This window comes from Pagrus major, chromosome 19 (assembly GCF_040436345.1).
Source record: "Pagrus major chromosome 19, Pma_NU_1.0".
Lineage (NCBI taxonomy): Eukaryota > Metazoa > Chordata > Actinopteri > Spariformes > Sparidae > Pagrus > Pagrus major.
The window spans coordinates 3,519,625-3,545,611 of NC_133233.1; the positions used below are offsets into that span (position 1 = coordinate 3,519,625).

At 40.6% G+C, this 25,987-nt stretch overlaps 1 protein-coding gene across 1 annotated transcript in view; it reads left to right on the plus strand.

Moving 5' to 3' along the window:
- Window positions 1–25,987, plus strand: part of plppr5b (phospholipid phosphatase related 5b) — a 158,254-nt gene that overhangs the window by 6,391 nt on the left and 125,876 nt on the right. Inside the window, exon 2 of the mRNA XM_073488533.1 lies at window positions 3,649–3,739. Coding sequence (XP_073344634.1) covers window positions 3,677–3,739 — 63 coding nt within the window. The 5' untranslated portion in view covers window positions 3,649–3,676. The remainder of the gene's footprint in view (window positions 1–3,648; window positions 3,740–25,987) is intronic.

A 25,987-nucleotide genomic window follows, 5' to 3' on the forward strand; every position in this document is an offset into this window, starting at 1 on the left:
GTAACTCTGTGTTGAGAGAATCCGACTACATGTTAAGCTACGTACATAAGTCACGCGATGGCGATTGTTACTGGTGTGGGTCTGCTGTGGTGAAACTACAATCTGAAGATAGACTACTAAAAGCACATCTTTGATAATTAACCTAGTTGTGCTGTCTAATCAAGGCTTTATAAACATGACAACCAGGTGAAAAAAACTACTTGATCTGGGGTGCTGAGGGGGCTGCAGCAACACATAAACAAGGCATTATAAAGACCATCACCTGATTAAAATACAATGTGAAGCTGACTCGTAACAAATAGACTGATGTAGACGAGTGAGAGAGAAGGAGTGTAAATATGGACAAAAGTGTCAACATGATAAAAAAAACCTTGACCATAAAGACTAATGTCATTTTTCAGATTGATCTATGTTATACACTCATCCCCTCTTTTTAACATCAGCATCCTCACTGCGCTAAAGTATTATAAACTATTGTTACGCTCGACCTAGGGAGCCGAGCCTAACATAAATAACCGACACCCAAACAAGGCGAGTTATGTGACACAACAATTTATTTACAACAAGGGTATAAGTGCAATTTATGTACAGTGAATAGGTGCTCTATATACAAGTGATGAAGCGTGGCTTCAGGGTGAGCTCAGGCCTAAAACAACAAACAAAACACAGATCTAAACTCAGGGGTCCGAATCTATCTAAGCCCTATAACAAAGGAAAGAAACAAAAAGACAATTACTGAACCTAACTCCCTAACCTAATCAAAAACAGGAGAAAACTGAAGCAAAGAAAAAGGCAGCTCACCCCTACTGCTTCCCTAACCACAAACACTCTTGCTCTGGTTTTACCCAGAGCACACGCACTCTCACACGCACTCTCGCACTCGGGCTCACAAACACACTCTAACGATTTTCTAGCAATAATGTTCACAGTACAAAGCTCTCTCAATTTGGGTAGATGCCGGCGCGATAGCGATCCACCACGTCCTCTTGGCACTGCCGGCTCTTATAGTCCCGCTTCCGGGAGCAGCCAATCCCTCTCTGCCACCGCCGGGATGCGGAACCAATGAGGTGCGGGAGCCACACGATCTTCTGAGGAGACAGGAGCTCTCACTCTGTACAGAAAACACAAGACAAAAAACACACACTCTAACGAATACGGCGTGAGCCGTAACACTATTTTAAATATTTGTATCCTCAGTGCGCTGTTATTGCATTTTTGCCCGTTACATAAGCTTATGAGTTAACAGTTTGTTTCACTGTAAGCTACTGATTAGGTAACAACCAATCACAGCAGAGCGCACAGCATAGTATCCCTCTCCTGTCCCTCCGGCTCAGCAATTCTACTCCCCCTCCCCTCTTTGTCTTCCTTGTGTTAGTGGTAGACAGCGAACCAACCAATTGGCATAGTGTCACCTACGGTATCCGGGGGAATTATTGGATATAATTTCATTATCCACAACAAAAACTGGCTTCAAGGCCTGGGGCTCTTTGTGGGGGCTTGATCTTGCCGTCTTCTTTGCAGAGGAGGTTACGGTCAAGCTCAAGATTTTACCGGTGGACTAAAAACCACACTGCCATCCATTGTATCAGAGTATATAACATCATGCTTTTCACTGACGGGTGCGCTGTCTTGAGTGAGTGAGAACGGGATGCGTTCTCAATATGAAAATCAATATGTGGCGGCCAATGTTGATATTGTGGCGGACCGCCACAAATAAATTAATGTGTGGGAAACACTGCTATATATAACAACGGCTTGAAGCAGACTACTCAACACAGTATCAACTTTTCAAAGCAGGAGTATTTCCAGCAGGATCTTTCATTGTCTTGCTACACCATGCCAAAAAATCATGACCATCCCAAACTTGGTCTTGCTACTTCACATTTGTATCAGAGAGGAGCCTCACTGGTTTTGGATTCACATGAAGTTGAATTCATTATTTGGCTTTTTCAATTCTCTCACACTAGAAGTTCAAACTCCATCTACTTTCACACCTCAACACACCTGACTGTGGAATGAGAATGCCGTTGTGTGCCGATTTCACTTTGGAGATGGTGTCACTAACCTCCAGATTTCATGATACAGTCGCCAGAGCTGATCACGGCTGTTCTAGACAAATGCTTGTGTTTCCACCGGCTGTGCCACGACACGTCTCATCAGCGAGAATTTGTGCCAAATCTATTTTTTACAAACGGTAACAAAGACGTGCCCAGTGGAATCAAGAGGTAAACCACACAGTGTTGTAGCATTCTGGTTTGTCACCAGCAGCGGCCCACATGGGGTTTGATAGATGTTAAAAATGCAACAGTGTTTGATTAGAATATCAGATTCACACAGTTTTCTCGATAGAGGCTGGCTCTCAATGATTTTCTGGGGTGCTCTTTAATGAAGGCTGGCAGAATCCTGCTCAGCTTGTTAAAGGTCACTAGAGTTCAAGCTGGATGTGCATGCTGTGCTGGTCGGTAAATACACTGTGTGTGTGTGTGTGTGTGTGTGTGTGTGTGTGTGTGTGTGTGTGGATACTCAGGGTGGATTGTAGGACTTGAATGTCATCTTGAACTCCTCCTGGGTGTCCACAGGTCCCTCTGATGTCTGAAATCGTCACAGATTAGCTAACTGAAGACCATAAAGAGGCTTGAAAGGGTTTTGCATTTCATTAAATCAAAGCAGATGCTATTTGTCCCCAGGTGTCCGGAGCTATACTACTTTCACCCAGAGTGGAATTACCCTCAGTCTTTACCTTTATAATTACCGCCAGCTCTCAGATTTTTCTGTCATTGTTAAAAAAAAAATTTGTCAATGTAGGAAAATATTCAGTTAACGTGGCCTGTGGTTGTATGCAGCCGGAGCAGTTTTGTTGCCTAAACCTAACCAAAGTTCGACTGAAAACTAAAAGTAACTAAGTCAGCTAAGTATAAACTTAATAAAAAAAAGCTGATGTTTTTGCTTTTCAATCCCCAGTGGGTACCTCGGTTTGTGAAGACTTGGGTGTATGTATTTGGCACTGGATTTGGGGTCCTCCCCTCAGAGGATATTTTACATTTTTTTAATAAAAAAAAACATCTGTAAAACATCTGTGTAAAAAAAAAAAAAGTAGAAAAGCAGATAATAAATAAAGAACACCCAAAAAGCTTGTTGATTAAACTTGCAAAAGAACTACAACCATTAGATCTGGGAACAGTAATTAGTTAAGTTTTGATGCTCTCAACAGTGATTGATTACATCTTGTGATTACATTTGGCTGAGCAGTTAAAACAGACAGACTGCAGGTTTAAATTACTGTGCAAACATTGTAAGTTCAGCGGAGCAGACTCAATTGTTAGAAATGAAAATGAAAGTATGTCCTTTGATGCACATTATTGTAGTGAACATGGTCACTGACGGGGTCTGTCCAAAGGCAGCGCTTGTGTTCTGTATTGTATATAACACCAATACAAAATATGTACAGTATACTGATAATAATAGAATCTGTGAAGGACCTGCTGGTTTAATGTGCTTTCAGTGGACCGAGACACATCATGATGTCCAGGGTCTGAATTCAGTCCACAATCTTATTGTTGTCCCTCATTTCTTTCCCTAATGATTCCTGTCTGTTACATTTGTCCACATTCTGTCTGTTCTAAGTTGTCTGTTTATTATTCTCTGCAGTTACTGCTGATGAGAAGAGCAAGATAACATGCCTGCAAAACGTCTTAGTAGAAAAGAGCGGAGGAAAATGTACACCTCACTGGCAGGAGAGGTAAGATTTATTCCATAAAGACAGTATAAGATGGTTTCCTACTTCCTTAAAATGTGTCCCTCAATGTTCTGCTCTGAAGAGTGACTAACTCTATAGATCAATTTCAGCAGGTCATGCTGTGATTGAAACAAAATCAGTGTTATTAATGTATTTATTGCAGGTGGTTGTTTAATGTACACATCATAAACTGTCGATTGTAGTGATGTAGTGATTTCTGAAGAGCTAAAATGCTTTGTGAATGACCGAACAGTCCCAAAGTTAGGACTAACACAGCTCTTATTTTTAGTAGTCTCTTCTAACTCAGCCAGTTCAGAGCTACATTTACCCTTTAGGATGGTTTGGGAATATGGCTTCAGCTGTAGTGCTTCTTCAAATCCTTAGGTGCATTTTACAAAAATAGTATTCAGTCACCATCTAGTGGCAAGAGAATTGCATCACACATCTCTGCAATGTTGTGAACCAAGTAGTAAGCCACATTCATCTTCCATTTCTTTACCATATTTACAGGTTCCCAAAATATTGGGCACTGTGTTTAACATAATAAAGAATGTGATCATTTCCTAATCCCCTTTGACATATATTTATTTGAAAACAATACAAATACTGTATAATATATTTAATATTTTACCTTATCAACTTCATTGATTTTTGAAAATATATGCTTATCCTGAATTTGATGGCATTCAAACAAGTTGGGACAGGGGGCACCAAAAACACCTGTGTGGAACATTCCACAGGTAAACAGGTTCATCGGTAACCTGATGGTGATAGATCATGATTGGGTATAAAAGGGGCATCCTTGAAAGGCTCAGTTGTTTCCAAGCAAAGATGGGGCAGGGCTCAATACTTTGTTAAACACGTGACCTTGTAAAAGTTATAAATAAATGGGGTCTGGAACACCTCGTAAAACAATTTTCAGTTGCAATAAGACCTTGATGAGTTTTCATTGAGCAGCATGGGTGTTGCAGCGCAACAAATTTCGAGGTAACTGACACATACTTTATCCAATCTGCCCCAAATGTTATGTGCTTGGTAAGAGTCATGTCCCAAATCTACATACTATATTGCAGGCATTGTTTCAGTGCCAAATAACTCCAAGAAGATTAACCAGTTTCATCTCAGATTTGGTCAGTAAAGACTGAAGAACTTAATGATGCTTCCGTCCAAACATTTTGAGTTTTCATCAAATGGCATTGCCATAGCGACAAACTATCGCCATGAAACAGGAAGGTGTTGCTGAGGGGCTAGCAATGCTTGAAACCTCACAGAACTTGGCGCACATGTCAACAGTTGGAAAATGTGATATTTGATATAGGTTTCAGGATTGCATGATGAAAAATGGCTCAATAGTGCCCCCTACAAAATTTTGATGAGTTTCATTGGGGTTTAAGAATTTTGGCAGACAGACAGATAGAATGCCTCGAGACTTTGAAAAAAAGTATCATAGAGTGCACAGGTAAACCCAGCAGGAATTTGGCCATTTCAAATTTATTGCAAAAATTGAGTGCATTTTTGGCCATTTTCAGGACTCACACTTTAAGGAAGTTGAATTTTGTCATTTTGCCAAGAAACAGGAATTTGTTGTAACTTAAGTGTACATGGTCAAACCTTCCCCAAACTTCACATGTTTTATCAGAGTCCCAGCCTGAATGCCACAAGTGAGCAGAGTAAGCAGACTGGTCAGACAGACACAGAGGCCATTTGTTCAATGTGATGTTTAATGTAAATGATGATGATGATGATACATTTTATCACTACAATTTTAGGTTTGTCAGAGTATTAATTAAAATGTCTCTATATACTGTGCTCTCCTAGGAAAAGAGAAAGACAGAAAGAGACAGGGGGAGATACAGAGAGAGACATAATTAAATTTAAAAGAATTAAAGCAATTTTCGGAGCCACTTTGTATAGTCTACTTCAGATTCAGATTCAACACTCAATCAGCCCTAGGTTTTATGGCAAATTAACCACCTTAAAGAGACAAACCCAATATATTAAGACTTAGTATAAACGTTCTATTGAAACTGGCGGCTATAATTGAAATGCATACAAAGAACTGAGAGATTTTCAATCCTTCACTGTATTCTCATTAGGGTTGCACAATTACACAAATATTTGAGGTAAAAGCTTTCCATCAAAAGTGGCAGTTGCTATACACCCCAACTGCGCATTGGGGTGTATAGCAGTTGCCACTTTTGATGGAACTCCTAAGAGTTTCACTTTAATCTTCAGTAGCTGTCTGTTTTAAGTGTGACAGTCACAGAGTCAGTGTTGTAGCCTCTGACTCTGCAGAGAGCGTTTTTAATGCTGTTACCTCTTTGACTTGTAATGAAGTGTAATGTAAACTGAATATTTAAACGTACGTGCCACTATTGTACCACAATAGGGGCTCTCTATCAAAACAAAGAATATTTGCAGAGTGTTGACTGGAGGGCCGGCAGATTAGTATTATTAGTAAGTATTTTACTTAAAGGGGACATATTATGCAAAACTCACTTTTTCCTTGCTTTAGTATGTATATTTGCGTATCCGGAGTGCCTCCCCACCCCTTAAGCATGATTTTTCGACAACTAAGTCAATTTTTCGTAAACTACCGGAGTCAGGGATTGGGTCTCTAAACGAGCCGTTTGGATTTCGACCGGATTGTGACGTAACAATCCGGTCTTTTGCATACTCCAGTCCTGGCGCTGGCTATCTCCTCCCACACTTCGCCAGCTACCTGGACGAGGATCCGCCATTTTCTCGTTCTCGCTTAACTTGTACGCGACAGCCTGACCGCTACCATGTACAACCCGAAAGCCGAGCACTGCTGCTCTGTCGTCGGATGCACGGATCCTCCTGTTTCGCTACATGGCCTCCCTACCAAAGAGGATATCAGAGCGAAGCGGCTACATTTTATTTATCAGGGAAACGTCCCAGCTTCAGTGAGCAAAAGCGTTACGGTCTGTGCCAGTCACTTCACGCCGGACTGCTTCAGCAACCAGGGTCAGGACTGGACACTGGACTGGCAACAAGATTGTCCCTTAAAAGATGGATCCATACCCACTGTCAATGATGGAACTGTAAGTATTTAAAAAACAGTGTAGTTTGTGTTACTTTGGCCGTTTAGCACATTAGCTAATGCTAACGCTAACCGTCGATGTAAATATGAGGCTGAACTAACTCGAAGTTATCAACGTTGGGCTTACTGGCCGTAGTATTCACGATAATGTTAATATTACCAAACGTTAATTTGTCATATCAGCACTCTTTTAAAACATGACAGTGAATTGAGAAAATGAATTAGGATATTGAGATTTTATCGCTTCTAACCAGCCGGTGAACCACTGCTCGGCTGTGAACAAGCAGAGGAGATTGTATGAAATCGTCTCGGTTGTTAGCGGACGGTGAGCTGCTGTTCCACCGTGAACACGCAGAGGAGACGGGGTGAAATGTCTCGGTTGTTAGCGGACGGTGAGGTACTGTTCCTCCGTGAACACGCAGAGGAGACGGGGTGAAATGTCTCGGTTGTTAGCGGACGGTGAGCTGCTGTTCCGCCGTGAACACGCAGAGGAGACGGGGTGAAATGTCTCGGTTGTTAGCGGATGGTGAGCTACGTTAATTCATTAGCATGTTGTGCTAAAGGACAGTGACCTGCACGTTACCTGCAGTAAAGCAATCACTACTTTGTTTTGGAGCCAGAGACAGGGGTTAGCTGCTACATGTCTGCTGTGCTACTATCGGTAGTATACTACTATCAGGCATGGACACAGAAAAGTTGCTTCGCAAATGTGTATAGCTCGTTGCCATGGTCACGCGATGCCGTCCTCACGTCTTCCGCCCGGCAGGAAGAGGTGGGCGGCGCACGCAGTAGCTCATTAGCATTAAAGGGAAAGGCACTCAAACCGGCCGCTTAGAGCAGGGCTGTGAAACTGGTGTGTAAACACCCCTGCTGTGCTCAATCCTTCGGTTTTTTCGACCAAAGCATGTTACTGTCATTCCATTTAGACATCAAGGACCAATGTCAACAAGCAGAAATGAGCATAATATGTCACCTTTAAAGAACGTAACGTAACACAGAGGAGAGGGGAAAAAGAAGAGAGAGAAGCAGAGTCTCTAGTGAGTAGGCTACACCTTCGGTGTGTGCTGTTGCTCGCTAATGTTAGCTTACGGCTAGTGTACGGTAAAGTAAACTGGCTGTTTGGGGCAGATAAACACTGCATGAGTTACAGTAATAAACACAAAGGTTCCTGCCGTCAGAATTTCTTCACTGTTGACTAGGGGTCTGACGAGATCTCTTGCCATGAGATCTCGCGTTATTAAAACGTGACGATATTTCTTATTGTTTGCACTTAAGACTTACTGTTATTTATTTTTGTTATTTATTCAGTTTTTATTTTGTACTTTCAATTTGTGAAAAGGAGTTCAGTTAGAAGGTCACACACAGCTTCAGTTAGAAGTTAGAAGCTCACATAGTTCATGCACAGTTATCAGGTCTGAAGAGATTCATGAGAAATCATACAGGAGGGAAGCCAGTCAGCTGAGTTTACACTGCTTACATATTGTGCATCTTTTACTGCATATAATAATTCATACTCAGTCAGAAAGTAGAACTGAAGCGACATTCATTACAAGATGATGACAAATAAAACATTTCAAAATGGACCTGCATTGTTTTGCATTTTGTGACTTTGGATAGAGTAAAAGACTGTTTTTCCAGTCATTTATTTCGTCATTGAAGTTTTCTTAAAAGTAGTGTTAAAATATCGTCTCGTCTCTTTCTCGTGAACCCAACATTGTGTCTCGTCTCATGAGTTGAGTGTATTGTCACACCCCTACTGTTGACATATTCACCATTAAACAACCAGCACTGCTGATGAAAATCTATATGAGGTGACTCAGGCACAAATGTTCACAGATGAGGTAATGTTTAAAATCTTTATTCACCTTAAATTTAGTCTCGTTTGCCGAATTCCCTATAAGTAGCAGTGGCAACTTAAGGAAACACACCACTACCTTGAGTAAACTTGTGGATTTCTCTGGGTTGGAACATTGTTGGAAACATTTGGTATACTCTAAATACACAACTCAACAAAATCTATACGACAAAGGACATTTGAATGCAGAATTCTTACATATTATACTTTTAAAACAAGGTGAAAAGGGCATGTTTACAAAAGCAAATGAAAAATGCGAGGAGGCGTTGGACTTACAAATAGCTTTATTCATATATTCATTCATCTATTGATTTATTTTTAAACTGGTGTTATTCTACATATTTGTTACTGTCAGGACATGAGATGTGCTGACCCAAACCAACAGCAGGTTAGTCCGTCTCTCATTTCTTTCTAACTCCCCTCCCCCACTCTGTTTGTGGCTTTTAGCTCCAAGTCCATTAGTTCCTACTGAAGATTTAAATCTTTAAATAGAGCTCACAAATGTTTAGTTGAATTATTTTTTGCCATACTGTGTGTGGCTGTATGGATGTTTGTTGAGTCCACCACGCTGGACAGAAATATCTTAACAATTATAGAATGGATTGCCACAGTTGTAAAGATTTGTTTCCTCAACTGTGCATGCTAATGACTTAGGTAACCCCTCAATATTTACTAGTAATTAATCTTGAGATTTATTGACAAGAAAAATACGTATCCTTTATTTGGATAATCAGTTAGTCTAAAAAATGGGGGAAATTGCAAATAATGGCAAATGACGGGCCTCAAGTGATGTCCTCATGCTAGTTTGATATGACCAACAGTGAAAACAACAAACAAATAACCTGGTGGACAATTTACAATAAAAATGGAATGCTGTCAAGTAAGGACAAGATGTCACCAGCCAGTGTTTGACATTTGAACCAGATCAATATTTCGAATGATGAAACATTTCATTGATAAACTTTCTATTGATCTAATTGTCTCACTGACAGCTATTTATATTTAGAGCAAAGTAATGATAATTTGGGGTTAGAGTAAAAGATTGAGATCTATTTTTTATTGCTAACTGAATTGCAAACATTTAGTAAGAATTGTTTGTCCCTTTCTTTCTTCCTTATCTTCTCTCCTGTATTTTCTCTCATCCTTTTCTTCTCCCTTCCCAATCTCCCCATTAAATGTATTCCATCAAACCTAATCCTGAGTCATTCAGCTGACTCCTTGTATAAAAAATAATTTTTAGTGTGTGCCGCTCTGTAAGCAGTCTGGAGAGACACGAGAAAACGCTAACACACAGAGTGCTAACACATCCATTATCCTGCACCTGTATAGTTCGATTCAGAAAAGTCTTTTAAAAGTACTCCACAGATGGATGCCCTGGTAGCCCAGTTGGTAGACCGCATGCCACATGTACAGAGGCATTATCCTTGCTGCAGTGGCCCAGGCTTCTCTAAGCTGTCCTGTCAATAAGGCCAAAATAATATTGCACAGATTTAGCATTGCACTTGCATAACTGTCGGACTCAGGGACACAAATTATCAAACAAAATGCAGCAGAAGCAGATATATCGTGTTTTTCCACACATTCTTTTATTTAAAACTTGGTGCCAAAATTACCCACAGAGCAACTTGACTTTTGCTAATAGCGGCTAATGTAGCCTCAAACAGGGATTGGTGTGTGAGTGTGTGCTACAGAGATCTGGTAAGCTCACTTCTTTCCAACTGGACTAATAAACCAAGTTTCAGCAAAAACAACATTAAAACTTGATAGTAACTCATATTAGTCATCCTTGCAGTTTGTTACATTAAGTGCATGCATTATATTTACAGTTTCAGAACACTGTCTTAATTTAGACAAAAGTCTGCTTTTTCAGCTGCCATCTTTCTTTATCAATGATGGCCATACATGTATTTCTATGTTGTGCCTGCCATGTTTACATGATTTTTCTACAGTTACACTGATCCATAATAGTCTGGTAATGCAGACGTTCAGGTGTACCTACAGCAGCAGCACTTATTCTGTCCTTGCAATGAGTTGCTGTATTGAAAGCTAGACAGTTAGCGAACAGTATGCAGTTCTCCAATAAAAACAAGGCAGAACTTCTCTCGCATTTAGTGAGAAATCACAATTTTACTTGTAAAACTGCAACAAAAACACAAATGGCAAACAGAAATCAGAACAGAGCACATACTGTACAATAAGCACAATGTAAGGTACAGCTGGTAGAAACAGAAAATGCTGAGCAACTCTGCTAATCATTAAATCAGAGGTATGCTAGCTATCAATTAACTAATTTTATGTAAACCTAAACTATAGAGCTATATTGTTAGAAAAAATCTGTCTGGAGCCGCAAAACATATTTGTATCTTATAATGAAGATAAGGCAGCCTAGAAAGTCTAAATTAGCCTGTCAAGATTATTAATAGGCCTTAATGAGCATTAATTTATATTTTCACATCATGTGGAAACTCTGCAGTGGGCTACTTATGCTTACAGTATAAGGTACTTGAACTTTGCATTTCCATTTCAATGATGCCATGTTTTGGTGCATTTATGAAACAAAAGAACTAGCCTACAATAAATAGAAATAGAGTAGCAATACAGAGCTATATATGCAGACCTACTGAAGTCCTCCCTGTGTTTGTGAAAATGTACAAAATAAAAAGTAGCCTCACTTGATAATATATTAAACACATAGCAGCAGCCTAGATTTAAAAACAGTAAAAATAAAAAAAATAAATAAAAAAACACAGTAGAGTTTACATTTTATTTAGTTAATCCTTCTTTTTGTATCCTCAGCCACATACAGCAATCAACCCTCGGGCTTGAGGATAAAACACAATGATATTAACTCAGACTCATTCAATTAATCACAACTTGATAGAACAGATACAATTCTGTGCTTAGGCTGCACATTTTTACTGTTGGAGAATGTAAGAATCACTGTAGGCCTAAAATAGTGATGAAAATCAAAAACATTATTCATTTTCATGTAAAATGTCAAAGCCACAGGGAGCCACTGCAGAGGGGCAAAAGAGCCGCAGGTTGCAGACCCCTGGTTTAAGGTAATTAATTTGAGGTTATACAACACAGGGTTGCATAATGTAATGAAAGTTTGTAAACTCCGACTGTAAACTTGACTGCGTGTGAGCACCAAGCAGTAGACAGTGTAGACAGGTGGGGACACATTTTTTTTCTTTTTCTTTTGAAAACCAGAAAAAGTATATTTTGCACAATATGTGACCTTTAAACTGTAGCGTAGCATCATATAGCCAATCATATACAGGTGCATTCATAAAGATGGGGATGAGCTGCAAAGACTGAGGTCAATGACAGTTTCTGCTATAACCAACCAACCAACCAACCAACCAAGTAAGGGATTAGAGCCCCCGCCACTTATGGGGGTTTGCACACATATTTGTACGGACAAAATTTTCAAGAAAAATTTAACTGTGTTAATAAAACAACTTAATTGCAGTTCATACATGGTTAATTCACCTCAGTCTGTGACAACAGTGTAATGTGTTCTTTGGCTCTGATACATCTGAGAAAATGACTCCCTTGACAATGTCATAAGAGCTTTTCCATTTAGGCTTGGGGTTTCAGGTTTATAGCAGGAAGCCTGTCTTAAAAACTGGTGGGTGTGGTACAGATGTGGGTGTTTACCAGGCATGGAGGCAATTAAGTTGCATTGTGGGAAGTGTAAGATTCAATAATTTTAGACCTGACTCATACTGTGGACTAAAAGTCAGGATATATTGGCATCTGTTTGGACTAATTTTCACCTTTTTTTTCTTTTTCTTTTTTTTGTGAGTCACTCGTATGGAAGTACAACTAATCACTAAATCATTGGAATCTTGGAATCATCTTTAATGAAAGTCTGCCAGTTAATGAGAAACATTTTTCATGGCCATGATATAATGTAAGGTAAATGCAGTGCCGGCCCTGACCAATTTGGTGCCCTAGGCAAGATTTTGGCTGGCGCCCCCTTGCATCGCAGTCAATTTTATAATTAATTTTCATACACTCATACAGAAACTACATGTATGTATTCTATTCGATTTTATTTCTTTTAAGTCAAAAATATCACACCAAATAAAAACTGAAAAAAGAAACAAGTGATAAATTAAAAATACAATATAAATAAGGTATTGCACAAACATATCAAAGAATATTCTATTTACATACAAAATAAAAACAGTCTGTATTCTTTGGGAGGAAACCTTTTGCAGCAGAAGCAGTGCGAGCTATCATTCTTTTTTGAGTACATCAGCCAGCTTCTTTTGATTTTTCCCCACTGACTAAGACTCTGGTAAAAAAGTCATGTGGACATTCTCCCAACTTTGTTTTTGGGAAATGTGTAACTGTTTTTTATTTGAAATGGTCCTCTGTGAACTAACTCCTTTCTTACTTTGTCAGTTAGAAGAGATGGCCAGTCAGCAGGGTCTATTGGTGCAGCCTTTAGTCCTGATGCTGTGTCACTCTGGTGTGCTGAGGTAGAGGACAGGAGCACCTGATGCTCACTGGGGGTGGTGGTGAAATATTGCAAGTGCATCTGAAGAGAGAAGAGAATATATGTGACCACTGGATGTTACAGTTTAATAAAAAACAGATGCTTGGTGTGTGCTATACATAAGACTAATATAGACTAATAATGAAAATACGATGAGATTCATTCAACTTTATCGTCATTGCAATGCAATTCAGTCTAACCAGAGTGCAAAAAGCAGTAAAGTGCAGTGCAGTGATATATATATATATATATATATATATATATATATATATATATATATATATATATATATATATATACACACACACACATACATATATATACATATACACATTTATATATATATATATATACACATATATATACACACACACACATATACATATATATATATATATATATATATATATATATATATATGTATATACATATGTAGCCTATGAATGATATGGGAAAGTAGTATTAGCATTAATACACTTTAACAAACATAAACTGTGAGACAATAAACCAAAGGCTTACAACTACCCTATTACTTATACAGTGGATGGAAATCTAATAGCATTTTAACTGACATACAAGCAGGAAAACACAGCCAACAGGTTAAAATAACACCTGAACAGGCCTGACATTAACTTTCTAAATGTCCCTGATGAATTTAAGGTGGAGTAACATTAACTTACGTCGACTCAGCTATTTACTGATTATTAAACAATGCTACTATTGTCTGAAGTAAGCTAGCAAGCTAACACTCTGCTCCAACAACGGTAACTACGATCATTAAACTATTCATTTCATTCACTTCATCACATTGACGTTACTGTACCTCTTTCTTTTTCATGTTTTGCTTCCTCTTCTTTCCTTCTTTTCCTTCCCTGGGCGCCGGATGGTTTCAGTCTTTTGGACATAGTGGTTCCGCTACGGTACTGATGTATCTCTCTCTTGGTCTTTGGGTCACGGTCCGGTCAGATTCAGGCAGCTCGCCTCTCGACCCTGCCCCCCACCCTCACAGAGGGCAGGTACAGTGCAACGAGCCAGGAACCCAGAAAAAAGGCCTCTCCATTATTTAATAGGCTTTGCAATAAGGTTATGTTGCTGTGGGCTTATATAATATTTCGAAATAATATTAGTAATAGCACTGGTAAAAAATAGTTTTTTTTTTTTTTCTTCCCCGTTTGCGGCGCCCCCCGTGGATGACGGCGCCCTTAGCATTCGCCTATACTGCCTATGCCCAGGGCCGGCCCTGGGTAAATGATAGCTATTAAATGTGCTATTTTATGGCTTTTCTGTGACATCCTGGCATTATTTTTCACCAGAACAAGGCCATGGTCAGTTTATTCTTTGCATCCCAACATCCCATCAAAGGAGTCGAACCTGAAATAAGACATATCAATTAGGGATGCAACGGTAGAGTTTTCCCACAGTTCGGTATGCATCACAGTTTTTGGGCCACGGTAACGGTACGGTTTCGATATCTTAATATAAAACTACTCACACTAGCAAAGGCAATATTGCATGTAAAAATAATTAAAAGCAGATATAGTCAAACCACAAACCTTATTATAAAAATTTAACACTTATCTTAATTGCCTTCCATAAAAAAACATATGCAGTATCCAATCAAGTTAAACAGCAAACATTATTGTAGTATTGTATTGTACTGTATTGTTGTATTGTATTGTTTGCCTTTGTGTATTGAACCTAACAGGGCGTATTGAACGGTTCGATAAAATATTGAATATTGTTGCATCCCTAATATCAATACATCATAACACAATACACCACATGTTGTGTATTTGTAATGGAGAACCCACCCACTTCCAGCAACAATTGCAGAGATTAGCAAGCAATGAGCATTGGTAGTCATCATCATTCAGCTTGTGTAATTTGTAAACTGATTTGAGGCTTCTGTGGGATTCTCTATGACCAGCAGTGAAGGTGAGGGGGAATAATTGCGTTGTCCACAGCCCGTCATTTATTATCACAGACAATTGTGGCCTCATCAAATGTTGACAAAAAACGGTCAGCATGCAGATCTGGTTTGGTGCTCCATTATGTTTGTGTGTGCTGTATTGTTAATTGTGTTAAATAAAAGATTCAGGTACAATGAGTGTAAACTATTGTTGTTCATGGAATCACCACCAGAGGGCGCAGCTTGTACACTCAGTCTGAAGTAGGGATGGGATGAGGGTTATAAACACAGACTCATACAATACTGTTACACTGCACATTTGTGCTGGTATCAACCTGCACTGATACTAAATGCTAATACTAAACTACACTATGATTGGTCTTGTGACGTGCTTTGCCATGATGTACCAACATCCCTCAGTTTGTAAGATGGGCTGTTAATAAGATGTTATAAATCTTAAACTCCTAAACGTCTAAAACGGACTCTTATCAGGGTGATTTTCTCAGACTTGACAAAGCTCCTCCAGAGACACAGAAGACAGCATATGACTGTTTTCACAGGATGAGGACAACTAATTGTGATCAGTCGACCAATTGGTGGAGTGCCCCTTTTAAAAATGCATATCAGCACACTTAAAACATTGTTCCATAAATGTAATCATATTTGTAGGTCTATCCACAAGTTTCTCCGGGAGGTTACTAGGTAGGTTACTGGGGTAACAATTATAGGTGATACTTCCGTGCTCAGCAGGACTAGCATAAATAACAAAGTATCATGTTGATGAAGGTTCTCAGTCATCCAGGTCATGGTAATTCTAAGTGCTGTATCAAAGGCAACTGGACTTGTTTCAGTTTCTTGAAGACGTTTCACCTCGCATCCAGGAGGCTTCTTCAGTTCTAACTAACTGGAGGGGAGTTGCAGGCTTTTAAACTCTGTGTGGGAGTGTCCTTACAGAGTTGTCAAGGACATGTGTGAGCTCTGAGTTTCAGAGTTGTTAGGGCCACTTGTGGGTCGTTGACCCAACCGGCCTTCATGTGGGTTGCTAGGGCTAGGTGAGCCCAGGTGTGAATGGTTGTTAAAGTGAAACTCTCACCAAAATGCAACCTAGGCTTTTTTTGTGAGTCAAACCTTCATGTAAAAGCATAATTACGACAAAAAAGCCACTTTTAAGATCCACCGTAGTTTCGTTTCCGGGTCAAACTCATTTTCAATGGCGTGCTCGGGGCAGCTGTATGGTAGCATCAAAATCGCTATTTTTAAAACACTAAGAAGACTCGACACAACATGAAACTTTGCACGTAGCATCACCAGGGTCTCTCTACACATGAACACGAGCATTGAGAACATTGTTTGTGTACATAGAGTTTACTAAAAGGAAGGTTTTTGAACAACTCACGTTAGCAGTAGCAGTAGCCATCCTGCCAGTCGAGATGCGTCGATCCCCGAGTGCGGCGTAACATGGAGGAAAAAGCTCCAAGTTACACCGGGGATCAGGGATCGACTCTTCTAGACTGGCAGTACGGCGACGAGTGGAGCAAGCTACTGCTAATGTGAGTTGTTAAAAAACCTTCTTTTTAGCAAACTTTGTGTACACAAACAATGTTCTCAATGCTCGTGTTCATGTGTAGAGACCCTGGTGATGCTACGAGCAAAGTTTCATGTTGTGTCGAGTCTTCTTAGTGTTTTAAAAATAGCGATTTTAATGCTACCGTAAAGTTGCCCCTGCACGCCATTGAAAATGAGTTTGACCCGGAATCGAAACTACGGTGAATCTTAAAAGTGGCTTTTTCGTCGCAATTATGCTTTTACATGAAGGTTTGACTCAAACACATTCACAAAAAAAGCCTAGGTTGCATTTTGGCGAGAGTTTCACTTTAAGCTGTCTGGGGAGGAAACTCAGTACTGCATTGTAGATGGCTGATAAGTAATGTCATAGGCCCCCTCCATCTGTCTTCTCTGGCCAAGAAGTTTACATTGTTGTCCTCAAAGGAATGATTTTTCTCCTTCAGATGTAAGTGGACAGCAGAGTCTTGACCTGAGGAGTTGGACCTCCTGTGTTGTGCCATTTGTCTATGGAGTGGTTGTTTTGTCTACCAAATGTACAAATCTGTGCATTCCTGGCTGCATTTAACAGCATAAACTACATTACTCTTCTTATGCCTGGGTGTTTGTCCTTAGGATGGACAAGTTTCTGCCTCAGCTTGTTGGTAGGTTTGAAGCGAACCAGGATATGATGTTTATTGAAGATCCTCCTTTCTGTACACCTCAGTGTTGAGGCTTCTGTCTTCTTTAATGTATACTGCACAGGCCAAGAAGGGCAGACTGACTCCTTGGACATCTTCCCGCATAAACTTGAACTTGTCCACAGCATTTCTATGTTCTGTAAAGGCTTCCACTTCCCTTGTTCTGATTTTGACCCAGGTGTTATCTACAACCCTGAACCAGTGGCTAGGAGCAGTTCCTGCGAAGGAAATCAAGGCTCTGCTCTCAACTTCTTCCATGTAGAGGTTGGCCATTATTGGGGACATCGGTGAGCCCATGGCACAGTCGTGCCTCTGTCTGTAGAAACCTTCACTATAGTGGAAGCAGGTGGTCATCAGACAGAGGTCAAGTAAGGCACAAATGTGGTCTGGGGTGAAGTTGGTTCTGCTGGACAGAGTGCTGTCCTGTAGCAGGCATTTCTTCACCGTATTTACCGCTTCTTGAGTGGGAACGCATGTAAAAAGTGATGTGATATCATAAGTAACCAGTGTTTTGTCTGAGTCCAGTGTTACTTCTCTGACCTTGTTGGCAAAATCCTGTGAGTTTTTGATGTGGTGTTGAGTGTCACCGACCAAAGGAGCTAGGATACTGGCCAGGTGCTTGCATATGTTATAGGTAACTGAGTTGATGCTACTGATGATGGGTCTGAGTGGTGCTCCTTCCTTGTGCATCTTGGGGAGTCCATAGATACATGGGATGGCTTCCCCGGGGTACAGCTGGTAATATAATGGCCTGTCAATGGTTTTGTCCTTTTCCAGTTTTTGCAGATATTCTATAACCTTCTTTTTGTAGCTACTGGTAGTGTCTCATAGGTGTTAGTATCACTAAGCAGACCAGTGACTTTGGTGTGGTAGTCTGCTGTATTTAGCACTACAGTGCATCTCCCTTTGTCTGCCGGCAAGATGGTGATGTTCCGGTCTCTTTTGAGTGATGCCAGGGCCTTCCTCAGTAGTGAGGTTGGAGGGGGGTGCTTTTGCATTAGCAAGAGTGGCTGTTACCTTCAACTGTAGCTGCTCTGCCTCTGTGTCTGCCAACTTGTTGTTTCTGATGGCTGACTCTGTTGCTGTGATTAGGTCTACTACCAGTATCTGTTCTGGAGTTACTGCAAAGGTCAGTCCTTTGGCAAAGACATCCTTCTCCGGTTGGGTGAGCTCTCTGTTGGGCAAGTTTTTCACCCACTTCTCTTGTATGACCGGATGTGCTGTGTTGTTAATGTCCGTATTTCTCCAGGTGAGAGCTTCTGTTCTATGTGAGTTGCTTTGACATGCCTGTAATGTTTGGAATTTTCGTGTCTGCTGTTCCTTACCTTTAGTGTGTTTTGATGCTTGCGCCTCCTTAACAAACTTGGAGACATTTTCCAGGACCTTGCTTGGTAGCAGTGATGTTAGTTCCTCAAATGTCTGGTCAGTCTTAGTAGTGAGTACATCGATGTTGAAATTAATCTGTCGCAATCTTTCATTGAGTAGCTGGTTTTGAGCCCTCTGACAGATCCTTGTGGCCCTGTGTCCTTTCACAGTGGAACCCAGGCGTAAGATCTTAGGAATTATCATGTGTTGCCTGCATCTCAAGTTGAAGCACAGGTGGTTCCTGTAATCAGCCAGCTTTCTGAATGTTCTTTCATACTCCCGTACCAGTTGAAGGGTGGTGGCCACCATGGAAGAAGTTGAGAGCAGAGCCATGATTACCTTCACAGGAACTGCTCCTAGCCACTGGTTCAGGTATGTGGGCGACACCTACGTCAAAATCAGAACAAGGGAAATGGAAGCCTTCACAGAACATATAAATGCTGTGGACAATAACTTCAAGTTCATGTGGGAAGATGTCCGAGGAGACAGTCTGCCCTTCTTGGACTGTGCAGTACACATTGAAGAAGACAGAAGCCTCAACATTGAGGTTTATAGAAAACCTACACACACAGATCAGTACTTGCTGTTCAACTCTCATCACCCACTGGAGCACAAGCCGGGGGTCATCAGAACCCTAAACCATCAGGCTGAGACCATGCCCACAAAGACAGAGAAGGAACAGAAGCACATCAGGGGAGCACTTAAAATCTGTTGCTACCCAAACTGGACCTTTGTCAAAACCTCTAAAAGAACCAGAGCAGACAGAGAGGAGGAGACATAAAAATTTAACAACATCGTCATTCCTTATGTTGCAGGAACATCTGAGAAACTCGATTTTTGATAAACATCATATGCCAGTTCATGTCAAACCTACCAACACGCTAAGGCAGAAACTTGTCCATCCTAAGGACAAAACACCCAGGCATAAGCAGAGCAATGACAACAATGTAAACATCTTGTCCAGAGAAGACAGATGGTTTAAAGAGTAAAGTAAAACAATCCATCTATGTCAAACTAGAACGACGGTCTTTGAACAGAGGAGGTGGCCTAAGACATTACTTATCACCCACTTACAATGCAGTTCTGAGTTCCCTCCCCATACAGCTTCTCAACCATTCACACCTGGACTCACCTAGCCCTAGCAACCCACATGAAGACCGGTTGGACCAACGACCCTCAAGTGGCACTAACGATTCTGAAACTCAGAGCTCACATGTGTCCTTAACGACTCTGTAAGGACACTCCCACACAGAGTTTAAAAGCCTGCAGCTCCCCTCCAGTTTGTTAGAACTGAAGAAGCCTCTTGGATGAGATGCGAAATGTCTTCAAGAAACTGAAACTAGTCCAGTTGCCTACGATACGGCACTTAGAATAACAAAGTATCATAATAACTAATGCACTGGCGCCACTTTCAAGTGTTTGCAAAATGGGCTAAGCCATAATAATTGTGTTCTTAGTATTCAGTCAATAAAGTTGTAACCTAGATCTTCATGAATGAACTATAGTTTTACTAAATGCTCTGAGAAAGAGGATTGGCATCCTGTTACCATGGGAAATGCTGGTTCAAGTTAAGTGACAATCATGGGCCAGAAGTCATCTGGAAGCATTTACTCTTATTTTTTCTGTTATCTTTATTTTTATAAAGTGCAACAACTAAAAAGCAGATGAAAACAAATTCATAATCTATAAATTACATTGACGTGGTACTGTGCCCAGTGTCTTTTTTCTGGTATTTATTTGATTTATTTGAACATCACAGGAAGTGAATCATCCGTCAATTACCTGTCCCCATACTGTATCATTATTTAGGCTATTTGGACAGCCACTTGTGGGAGTGTAAAATAAAACAGTTTTGATTAGCAGAATTGTCATTCATTTCTGTCATCCCAGGTTGTCAGCTACGAAACATTAATGGAAAGAAAGGCTGACATTATACAGCATCTTGATAGGGTGTTGGCTTTATGAATATCTGCTGCTCTGATATCCCAGTACAAATTCATCATCCTGTCTTTGTCTCTGTTTATGTGTCTCTTTGTGTCTGTCTTCCATAGTTATACTAGGGATGGGAGAGATTCAGAATGAAAGAGCTTTTATCTTAGTGGTTGTTCTGCCATTGAGTTCACTGGGTAGAAGTGACAAAGCAATTTATCTTTATCTTTACAAATCATGTGTGCTTCACCCGTTCCCCACAAACCACCTCAGTGTCTATGAGTGATTTCTGTTTGTCACCTCAAGCTTATTCAAACTAAATGTTTCTTGAAATATAAACTGAAGTCAGCATACAGTATGTGTGACTCGATGTGCTACACACACCCTCTACTGTGATGCCCGTCCCTCCCCCTCCTCTCTATCGTTTCCTGTGGGGCTTGTTGGATGTGAATGTGAATGTCTACAGATTGACTTGTTATTAACAAATGACTTTGTTTTTTTCCTGAGAGGGATGAGGAATCAATTAGTTTGGATTAGAAAGCTAATGCTATGATTACATGAGAGAGGACGGAGCATATGCTGGCCTGCTGCTACTTCCTTTCTAGGAATAGAATAGCAGACAGTCAACAGATTGTTGTCGTCTCATTTGCTATATAGTTAAGATGAAGGGCTGCAACTAACAATTAGTTTCATTATCAATTAATCTCACAGTTATTTTCACGATAAATCGATACATTGTTTAGTTTATAACTGTGTTTTTCAGGCATGTTCCTGGGGGCCCCCTGCCCTACATGTTTAAGACTTTTCCCTCTCACAGCACACCTGATTCAAATGATCAGCTCGTTGTCATGCTCTGCTGAAGCCTGATAATGACCCATCAATTTGAATCTGAATTTGAAGTGAGTTGGGACAGGGAAACATCAAAACATGGATGGCACTGGGCCCTCAGGAACAGGATTCAAACATACTTGTCTGTAAATTGTCACACAAATGTGAAAAATATTCATCACAATTTCCCAGAGCCCAAAGTGACCTCTTCAAATTGATTATTTTGTCCAACCAACAGACCGAAATCCAAAGACGCAAATTCTCTCATTTAGAAGCTGGAACCAGCAAATGTTTGACATTTTTCCAGAAAAACGAATGAACGATTGAATGATTGAAGATCCAGGTACTGTACCGTGATATTGCGAGAGAACTAAAATTAACGGTGGTTAATGGTTTTTTTAATGCACAGAGTGGGGTAAGGCAGGGTTGCTCTCTTTTTGAGCCTCTGCTTCATTCCCGAAAGAACTCTGAGATGTTTATCACTGCTGTACATCAACTATTAAGATTTACGCCAGATTCAGACAGGACGCCAAAGCGCGCTCGGAAATTCTTGCGCGAGCCACGGCCCTTCTGTTCACACCAGACGCGAATTTCTCCACACCGGTCGGCAAGCGGCTCTGCTCCTCGGCTGTTCTGTAGTCACAGCGTTGGAGCTGTCCTTGTAGAATGTATGCTGGGGGTCATACAACTCCCTGTACTTCTCCACTTCCACAATCAACTTCACATCATCCATCTTCAACAACTCCGGTGTCTCTCTGCCTCTCTCTCTCACTGTCTCTGTTTGCGTGTGTAGGTTTTGACACCCCACCCCCACCCCTTATAGCCAGCTCACTCTGTGTGTCTCCATCTCGTGCTCTGATTAAATACACACACATACACACACACTTCCTATGTGAACGACACAATTGGTTAACATGGGCACGAAACGAAAATGGCTCCGCTCCTCGGTGCTTCGCAGCTAATCGCGGCACTTCGGCGTCCTGTCTGAACCCAGCGTTAGGCATACACAGATGATGTATTTAATTGTCCAAGGGATATTGATATTTTGGACGAGAATGTAGGTCTTTTAAATAAAATTTACTCTGCAAAGGTTAACTGGAAAAAAGTGACGCTGTGATGGTTGGGAAAAAATTATAGTTGAAGAATCTCTATTAGAAAAGAACTAGAAGAATGCTTAAAAACGGCCAGGTTAAAAAGAGGAGCAGGCTCAGCATTCATTGAGGCAAAGATTGGCTTGTGTTGATCCCCCTTGTAACTTGTTTCAGAAATTAAAGATGTTTTAATTGAATTATTTTCGGATTAACTGCGTTGGATTTCTCAAACTGTTCCTTTTCTCTCAAAGGGTGAAACAGACAAGGACTCATACATTTGGCCAGTAGATGTGCTGCTTTCCACCTTCAGTTTATCGAGAGACTGCAGTTTGGCCCTCAAGACGTGGTGTGGAGACCACTGGCACGTACAGTTCTGCAACATTTTAGTGGTGTCTGACTGCATGACTCACTGTTCCTGAGAGATCCAAAGACTTAAAGTTTTAGACTTTACTTTTGTGCCACCGAGTTTTCATAGTGTGGAACATGTTGGTGAAGGAGTGAATAGTGCAAAGTGACTCTCCCGGCTGGGGCAGGGCCTTTCTGTACGGAGTTTGCATGTTCTCCCCGTGCCTGCATGGGTTCTCTTCGGGTACTCAGGTGCTTCCTCCCACAGTCCAAAGACATGCAAATGACGTTAATCGTTCACTCTAAATTGTCCGTAGGTGTGAATGTGCACATGAATAGTTTTTTGTCTCTATATGTGAGCCCTGTGATGAACTGGCGACTTGTCCAGGGTGTACCCCGCCGCTCGCCCAATGTCAGCTAAGATCGCCTCACCCATAAACACCTCATTCTCTGTGCCAGAAATATGTATTTTCTACTTTCTTTCTTCATCTTTCTCTCGTTATGGCCATAATTCACTATAAAGAACACCCATTTCCATGCATTCACGTTCATAACCCCATTTGCATCGACCCTTTATTGTTGAATATGGGTGTGGAGAGGGCGGGATATGAGGCGGATCCACGTGTGCACATTTCCTAGTTGATTTGGGATTTATAAAAGGAAATTGTGCAATGTTGGGTGTACACCAGGTTTTATAAATCAGAATATTTTTTGCCATACGCAAACATTTAGTGTGGATTCTCTGCAGAGTTTCACAAAAGAGACCCCTGAATTGGACAATACAACAGCTGGCCATTTGGCATCTTACTGCAGCCATTATAGGCTGTACAAAATCCATGAGTATGTCTGACACACTGACTGAAAAACTGACCGATTGGCATGTTGTAGAAATTTTAAGATACAAGCATCTCCTCAGGTGTGGTGCAGCAAAATATCTAAAACAAGCCACTATGTCTAACTGTTTCTAATTTGCAAAAGGAAGTACATTTGACTTAGTATGAGCAGGTAAACAGCTTAAGCCTCGGAAGCAAGAAGGCTTTATTGGGATGTATAATTAATTGAAACACAAACAACCCTAGAGAGAGTCTTGATCTACTTTGTAATTATCTGCCCACCAGTCGCCAGGAAAGATGCTCCTCCAGAAAGACAGAGTGAAATAGAGAGAGAGAGAGAGAGACTTGGCAGCTCAGAGTAAGTGTGTACCATTATAAATGTAGATGCATGAGCAGCCTTTTTCTCATGCAGCCCAACACAATTGGCCTGGTGTTCCTCTGAGTGTTGCCAATACACACAGTTTAATTTGTTAACATGTGAGTGTGGCTCTGGGGAGGAGGTTTCATCGACAGTAGCCTAACAGTGAGTCAAAATAATTTTAATGTTGGCACAACTGAAGTGACATTGTCATCTGTGTCATCTGTGTAACATCAATCAATGTATTTTTTCCAGGCCTTTATCAGCCACTGTCCTGATTTTTTTCATACTGATGAAGAAGGCCCCTCACCTTTTGTTGGCTTGAAAGGTGTGAAAGCCGTTGCTCTTTCACAGTGGACAACAGCTGTAGTCAGCCTGGAGTCAGAGCACTTAAAATGGTGACCCTGAATCACAGACACAAAAAGTCAACAGAAACTTTAAATTGAGCAGATATTTGCTTCTTGTAAGTTTTTGGATAAAGCCAGGACTCTATGCGGATGTTACCTACCAGAGGAGAAGGACCTGAGACATCTCTGTATCATCTTGGCCTTTCATGGTCATGCATCCCAAATTTGGGACACACTGCAGAGCTAAAGTCCCAATTTGATTTGGTTTTTCAATTCTATTTAATTTGTTTATTATCGATTTGGCTGGGGATATTTCAGTTACAATACCAATTTTGCTTGTATATAAAATATATTCTTATGTAAACTGTACTGTCCAACCTGATGCAAAATAATAATGTATGCATAAATAATTGAACAAAAAAGTTACAGAGATGTATGCTTAAATTATGCCTATGAAGAAATAACTGGGATATTTATTCTGATTTTAGCTTCTGATAATTAAAAATAATTGAAGGAAAATAAGAAAAAAAGATGAAGTAGAAAAGGTGAATAAGAAAAGAAGAATATTTTTTACACAAGGTACATTTGAATGCACCATGAAGTCACTGTTCCTTTAATTTGTGAAACTCTGACACAGACAGAGAGCAAAGGACCAGTAGCGGCTACATTTTTGTTCTTTTACTACTTTTTTTTCGCCTTTTTGGCCCTCTCTAATGAAGCACACACTACCTACCAAGGAGATACACCCATCATAATCAAAGAAAGTAGTGGCATCCACCAGTGGCATCTCCCATTTGGCCAGCCAGACCAGCTGGACAAGACGTCATCGAAACTGATGCGATCACCCCAGGAAGAGAGGAAAGAGCTAGGCTAGGCTGACCCGACTTGGACCTGGACCTCTTCCTCTACCAAGCTTTCTTCTGGCTAATGTTTGGTCGCAGGAACACAAAAGTGGATGAGGTGCAAATCGGACCAATTCAGCAGCAGGAAATCAGAGACTGCTGTGTGCACATCTTCATTGAAAATTGGTTAACTCCTTGCATTTCTCATGAAGCTATTTTGCTGGATAGGCAGACCTTGTTCAGAGCCGACAGGACACATGAATCTGTTAAGAGGAGAGGAGGTGGACTCTGTGTCTACATAAATAATGCTTGATGCTCAAATGCATTCGAAGTGGAGGAACAGTGTTCACTGAATTTTTGATGCTAAGATGTCTATCATATTATCTGCTCAGAGAATCTGTCAGTGTTTTTGTCGTTACTGTGTACATTCCCCCAGATGCAAACTCAAAAAATGCACCGCAGGACTAGTATGGTGTCATCAGCAGCAACATGACTAAACAACAAGATGGAATTTCTATTGTAGCTGGTGATTTTAATCAAACCTCAGAACTGCTTTACCTAAATTCCACCAGCATGTCCAGACCCCATCAGAGGAAGAAATATCCTGAACCATGTGTATACAAATATTCCAGGCAGCTCATAGCCCTCCCACATCCTATCAGACTATATTTCACTGCTTCTTCCGCCTACGTACTCCCAGTTGATCAAGAGGGCCAAACCATCAGAAAAAAA